General features: G+C 33.1%; 1 protein-coding gene across 1 annotated transcript; it reads left to right on the forward strand.

Annotated features, from left to right (window-relative positions):
- Window positions 2,697–6,701, forward strand: LOC107610013 (transcription factor MYB1-like). The gene is made up of 2 exons (XM_016312082.2): window positions 2,697–3,194; window positions 5,306–6,701. Exons 1-2 carry the CDS (start codon window positions 2,843–2,845, stop codon window positions 6,244–6,246), a joined length of 1,293 nt encoding a protein of 430 aa, XP_016167568.1. The 5' UTR covers window positions 2,697–2,842; the 3' UTR covers window positions 6,247–6,701.

Raw genomic sequence — 7,429 nt, forward strand, 5'->3', positions numbered from 1 at the left:
CAGACTTAAATTATCAAAATAATTTTATTTTTATCATTATTATTGTATCATCTAATTTGCTTTCTAAATTCACTAATGTTCAGTTGGTTAATAAACTTGCCATGTTTCTTTATTCCAATCTTTCACTACTATACAGCCCAGCAAATTGAATCCTACTAATTTTTCCTAGTCATTCCAAAAATAAAAAAAAATCCCAACAAAACTAGACTCAGCTCCATCTCACACTAATTAATTACTGTTAATGTCTAATATAAAAAAAAAACTACCGTTAATGTAATTACAGAAGCCAACAACATTTTCATGTCACTTGATGTTAGCAGCAACCTCAAACATGGGAGAAAACCAACACTATAACATATCACATCTTCTCAACTCACACACTTGTCACAAGCTGTTAGCGGCCACACCATATCTTCACATATAGAAAGTGCAGCACCTTATACATCAGAGACTTCCCCTAAACATTATTGATGAATAGATATATTCTTATATTGTGCATCTATCCCCAACATGCATTTCATGAAAGGAACACATGCTTATCCTAAAACCCCATCTTATCTCATAAACCATATGCGAATTGAGGAAAACCCTTTAACTTTGAGAAGAAGAACAATATGCATGAATGGAATTAAATAATTAAAGAGTTTCTGGACCTGCAATAAATGTCCTTTTCAGTATATTTAATAAGCATACTTAGGATCTTTAGTTAGTTGAATGAGAAGTCACGAAGAAGAGATAATTATTTTTTTCTTTTTAAAAAAACTAAGTTTTAAATAATAATGCAATAATAGTTGTGAATGTTGTGCATCTTTTTATAACACGTCCACTTTTATTTATTTTATAGCATGGAATTGGCAAATAATAAGTGGCACTTAAAAGCAATTTTTGTTGGAATAATTAAGTTTTTTGCTAAAATGTAATTTGTCCATAATATTGAATCTACATGTTGAAGATTAGAGTACTGTTTTTGTTTTTGTTTTTTTAATTGTGATCATAACATACTCACACCACACTACACACTAAATGGGTTCTTTTCTCCATCTTTGGCTAGAGCCAGATTCAAATCCTTGATGTGGTTCTTTGGGAGGTACATGATGTACCACTTGAACCAATCCTCTAACAACTAACATCAAGATCTCTCATCCTTCAATATGATTATTTATAAGAAAAAAATGTTATTCTAAAAAAGGCACTAAAAAATATGTGGGCTGATAGGAATTTTTTTCACGATATTTTTTAATCTGGTAAGCTAACGACTAATTTGTCGTGAATCAGAATTTCATTTATAGGTTTATTGTTGAGTAAAGTACCAATCCGGTCCCTGTCCATTCTTCCGAATGACAATGCGATCATTAACCAAAAACACGATCCATTTCGGTTCTGAATCCTGTGTTCCATCTGCCAACGCGGTCCTTCTATCACTTTCACGGCGAAAATTTGATGGAAATTGCTGACATCTCAGGTTTAAAAATGGACATGGACCTAGTTGAATAATAACTCTACGATATACTATTAGTATTATGAAATAGCTAATTTTCACAATAAAGTGAAAACTAATGAACATATTATTTGATATATAGTAAACTTTTTTTGACTAATAACAAATTTAATTTTTTATCTCTTTAAACTAAATTAATAATTCTATTTGATATCTTTGTACTAAAATACACTATGAGTAGGCTACTAATACTAAATGAAATAAAACATAATAGAATTATTAATTTAATTTAAAGAGATAAAAAATTAAATTTGTTACTAGTCAAAAAAAGTTTACTATATATCAAATAATGTGTTCATTAGTTATAATACTAATAGTATATCATAGGGTTATTATTATTAATGTATTAACTGAATTTTAATGTTTATTATTTATATATTTAAAAATTATATTTGAAATTTATTTATTTGGTTTCATAATAAATGATAGTTTTAAATTTGAATAATTTATTAATTAGTTTGTACTTATTATACCATATATTTAATAATTTATTAAAAAATATTAATATAATGAATAAAAAAATAATTAAAAAATATTGTTTAAAGAATAATAAGGACAAATAAACCCCTAACCAATTTAAATTTAGAGACAATTAGGTTTTTGTCCATTTTTGAACCTAACACGTCAGTAATTTCCGTCAAGTTTTTGCCGTAAAAGTGATAGAAGGACCGCGTTGACAAACGGACACAGAGTCAAGGACCAAAATAGATCGTGTCTTTGGTTAAGGATCGTGTTGTCATTCGGGAAACACCGGATTGATACTTTACTCTTTGTTGTTGGTCAATACAATTTTTGTATTTTGTTTGGAAATATATATAGACTAGACTTCGTGTTGCTGAATGTTGAGTAGGCCAAGCCTACGTTTTTTTTTTTTGCCTTCGGTATTTGGGCTTTTGTTCCTATGATGAAAATTACTAAGCTCAAATGAACAGGCTTGAAAAGTTTTTGAAATTTATGAGCCCAGTTGAGGAAAAAAGCTCGGCTCTGAATAGTTGAATAAAAAAAAAAAAGGGTTTCAATTTTTAAATATTCAATCCCGAAGGCGGTTATAGGTAACTTTACGATGATGTGTCACGAGTCAAGACACTCCAGTCAACCAAAACGGGAACTAGCGCTGCGGAAACGTCACCAATTCCCCAAAACTGCGTCGTTTTGTCGTTGACGCCAAGGGGACAAACCAGTAATTTTAAGCAATGAAGGTAGAAAAAAGGGCGAAACATTATGCGCGTGTGTATAGAGATTAGAGAGAGAGGGGATAGCAGTTAGTTTGTAGAGAGAGAAACTTTTTAGAGAGAGAAAAACTGAAAAACTGACACACTCACCAAAGTAAACCAACAACCGCCAATGACCGAAGAAGAAGACCGAGCATCTGTTGAACCAATCGCCGGCAATGGCGTCTCTCTTCCGCAAGAGCTCGTTGGAGGAGGAGGAGGTACGGCCGAGACGGAGCCAGCGGGACGCGATGCGGAGGTGACTGTAGTTGGTGACGGCAATAGTGGTGGTGGTGCTGCCGCGGGAAAAGTAAAGGGACCGTGGTCTCCGGAAGAGGATGCGGTACTGAGCCGATTGGTGGCGCAGTTCGGAGCGAGGAATTGGAGCATGATCGCGCGGGGAGTTCCAGGCAGGTCAGGGAAGTCATGCCGGCTCCGATGGTGTAACCAGCTGGATCCTTGTGTTAAACGCAAGCCTTTCACTGGTAATTTCCATTGCCGCTGTGTTTTAGATTGGATGTATGTAGAATTAGGTTAGATTATCTTAACTGTAGTTATTTTTTTTTTGTGTGGTGTGTTTGGGGTTGAATGCTTACAAATAACTATTATTGTTGCACATATAATGCCTTTGATTGTTCATTTTAGGCTGAATTGGCTGGAGCAGAATCTGCTGCATTCGACTGTTTTATTTTTGTTGTGCTCATTTATTCATCCATTGAAGCAATGTTTATGGCTTTTATGGTATTTTGTGTGACTTGTTAATGAATGATCATAGCAGCAAGTTCTAGTTCAGAGAGACTGTTTTGACTAAAGTTGAGTGTTGATTCATGAAAAGATAACAGTTTAACTTATTAAGGCTAGGTTTGAAAAAACTTTTTAAAGAGGCTCCTCATTTTGTATTTACCGACCATATGCTTGTGCTTGCAGTTTTTAAAAAGATAGGAGTGCTTTTGAAAGCACCTAAGGTGGAGCTTTTCAATAATGGTTTGTGCTTATTAAAATTAAAAAGTCTAATATAACTTCATATATTAATTAATTTCCAAATTTAATTCTTACATTTATGTCTAGTATGATATTTTTAATTCTTAAAAACTATTCTACCAAATGCACTTGTTGTTGCTTGTGCTTATTGAAAACTATTTTTAATTTGATTTATCAAACATAGATGCTATAACTTTTATAAGCTACTTTTGAAAAGTAAAAGTTTTACTAAATGCCTAAGACTATTGGCATTTGAAATGGGAAAAAAATAAAAAATGAAAGATCATACTATTTGAACCCTGCTTGCTAAAAAACCATGCTATTTTTTAAACACAGAAACACAATGTGCTAGAGTGGATGGAGATATGCATATCCTGCTTTATCTATGAAAGTAATTAAACTGACTCTGTTTGTGATTCACTGATATGCATTAGTGGATACTTTATTAGAGTGGAACAAATTTTTTCGTTCTGGATTTTCCATGTGAAGTATACATGTAGTGTACCCAGAATTTGTTTTTTTTGGGAGCTAATTAATCGCTACTTTCATTTCTGGTGTTTCTTTGACCATCAACCTGCTAATTGATCATTTATTTGAAATTTTTTATAACCAATGCAGTTACACTAAGTCTTCTCACTACACAATTATTATATGGTGAAACACGAAAGTTACCAAATAACTGGTGGTAATTGGCAAAGTATAACTGAAGTTTATTTGTGAAATTAGACATGCTTTTGTGTTGTGGAGCTTGCAACTAGCCACTTCTACTACTAGCACATCAACTGAACACAGCCCATAAAGCAACAACCTTCTCTTTTTTTCAGAGCATATAGAATTCTTATTGAATGAATATATTGGAAAAACTAGCAGTTTTTCTAAAGGGTTGTTATGTGATTCTTAGTTGTTAACATGCTAAATAATCATTTCATATGTTGAGTCTTTTTTATTTGATCATGAACACAATAATTAGTTGATGAACTGATCTTTGTAACTAATTGTTGCAGTTACCACTCATTTCATTGCTGTTGATTTTCTTAGGGGATAGGTTCGTAAATCCTTGGTATCCTTGTGTGTGTCACTTTAAGTATGAACACCATTCGGTTATTCTTTATTATAATTTGTATTAGACACCAGTTCTAAAATATGTCATGTAGTCATCTATTTAAGTTTCACATTGATTCAGTATTTGACTAAGATAACTTCATGCTCCATATGTCTAGTCTCGGGAATGAAGGAAATGTGTGAGTACAGGAGCAAAAATAGAAATTAATTCACATCTTAGATGTTAAGAGGGAAACATAAACCATAGTTTGGGGTGTGAGAGAATCGATGCTTGGTTAAAAAAATGCTTGGTTAAGAAATTAGTTCAGAATTTAAATGAAACATGAATAACATTATAAGATTCATGGTCTTTAGTCTGGTGTGCTTTATATTTGCTTGAGTTGAATGAGAAGATGCTAAAATCTTTAGTTTCTTGCCAATCTACTTCATGAAAGTTGATCTCAGACATTGGATTGTTATTTTTATGCATATCTCAGTTAAGAAGATATTAGCCACTGGCATTGAATAATTCGCATATCCATTATCAAAGTCTAACTAAAGTTAATTTCTGCAGAGGAAGAAGATTGCATTATCGTATCAGCCCATACAATCCATGGAAACAAGTGGGCAGCTATTGCAAGGCTTCTTCCAGGTAGAACAGATAATGCGATCAAGAACCACTGGAACTCTACCCTAAAGCGCAGGTGTATGGAACAGGGAAGATATGTTCCTCCGCGTGTTGAAGCGATGGAAGATGGTAGCATTGAGAAAACAAAGGCATCCTCTGAAGAAACCCTGTCAGTTGGGGATATGAATTCATATCCTACACAAGTTAGAAATGTCGTTATGAATACTGAGATTAAACAGCACGAAGATAAACCTCCAACTACAAGAAATGATGTTTCCGAAGTGGAGCAAAATCCTACCCTTCATCGACCAGTAGCACGTATTAGTGCATTTAGTGTTTATAATCCTACAAGCAGGCCAACAAATGGATCATCAAGTTCAAAGATTCTGCCATTGCAAAGCCCTTTGATCCAACTACCCAAAGTAGTTGAAGGAGCCTGCAAATTATTTGATGGTATTGAATGTGAACCAATGGTTCCATTGGAATGTGGTCATGGATGCTGTGCACCAGAATCAGGGGGAAGCCATTCTCATGGTTCTTCGCTATTAGGTCCCGAGTTTGTTGACTATTTGGATTCTCCCCCTTTCTTAAGTCATGAACTGATTTCCATAGCTACAGACCTAAATAACATTGCATGGATCAAGAGTGGCCTTGAGAACCATGGAGGTGCCAAAGTAACCGATAATGCCGCAAACTTGACAGGAACACAGGGGGCTGCTACTGCTTCACAAACGGGCTTCTTAGGCCAAGGCCAAAAGAATGACTTCATGCAAATGCAATATGAGGAGGGACCAGGAAAGGTCAGGTTTCTGGGTACAAATACAATGAAAGAAATGTTATCATCGAAGATGCCTCGGCAACATTTCGCAATGCCTGCAGAAGTTTGATACTAACCTTGGCTTCCTCTTATGGATTTTGGTTATTTATCTCGTGGTACTTTGTTGGTGAGTGGATAGAGCATACATGATATATAAGTCTGCATTACCACAATCAATCTCCCTGTGGAGGGTATTATTTCTAGAGAGCATATAGTTCACACAATATTTTTATATTATTGAAAATTTTACAATAGAGATATCACTTTAAAATGATCTTCTCAATGTAAAATTTTCAGAAATGTAAAAACATTTTACGAACTACGGTATTTATGAGTTGAGATTTAGAGAAAGCGATGGAAAACTGAAGATTCCATTCTCTCAATTTGTCAGACAAACATACCATCTGCTATTTTGTTAAGTGAGCATCAGTTTTTGACATTTTGTTGAGATGTAGTTCAAAATAGTTTTGTTGAGGACATCCATGAACAATTATTCCTTCAATTATATATAAATTTACAATTTTTATAAAAATGTAATCTTAACAATTTATCTTGGACAAAAAATTATGAATGTTTAGCTCAGACTTGAGTTCACCCACAATTCATTTTAAACGTAAAAGTTGTGGATCAATGCTCTTGTCATTTCTTGTGTAGCCATATCTATATTTTTAATGAATCATATTAGGTGGACATTAAAATTAGTCATTAGAGTAGAATATATATTAGAATTTAAAATACATAATAAAAATGGATTAAAATATACAACATAGTAATCGATTTTAGTGTGTAAATAATATTTTTAATTTTCAAAATATCTTTAAAATAAATTGGAATTTAGGTAAAATTCAAGAGGTTTTAGGAGAGGATTGGGTCTTTATTTTCTCATCCATGAAGGCTTTAGAAGCAAACTTAGGGGATGAATAGATAGCGTAGCTTCTTAATTTCAATGATAAGTTTAGCATTAAGTGAGTGTGTTTCCTCTATTTAAATGCCCATGAAAACTCTAAGGTTGATTTATTTTTAAGAATTTAGAAAGTTGAAGCCCCAAAGTTCTAAAGGTTGTGCATCTTTCTTTGGTTCATTGTTAATAAAGTCCTTTTGATAAATGAGATTCAATCTCGTAGGTAGGGACGGATCCAAGAATTTAAAAGTAGAGGGACTGAAAATTAAAATCTTGTATAATCAAATATAATGTTATATATTTGATAATAGATATAATTATAATTATTTTTTATTTTAAAAATGAATAAATA

Source organism: Arachis ipaensis, chromosome B07 (genome assembly GCF_000816755.2).
Source record: "Arachis ipaensis cultivar K30076 chromosome B07, Araip1.1, whole genome shotgun sequence".
Lineage (NCBI taxonomy): Eukaryota > Viridiplantae > Streptophyta > Magnoliopsida > Fabales > Fabaceae > Arachis > Arachis ipaensis.

What these genes read in the sequence shown, in the direction of transcription:
- LOC107610013 (XM_016312082.2), top strand. Translation starts at nt 2,843, where the DNA reads ATGACCGAAGAAGAAGACCGAGCATCTGTTGAACCAATCGCCGGCAAT. An exon ending in TAAACGCAAGCCTTTCACTG is followed by an intron (nt 3,195 to 5,305) that starts GTAATTTCCATT and finishes TAATTTCTGCAG; the next exon opens with AGGAAGAAGATTGCATTATC.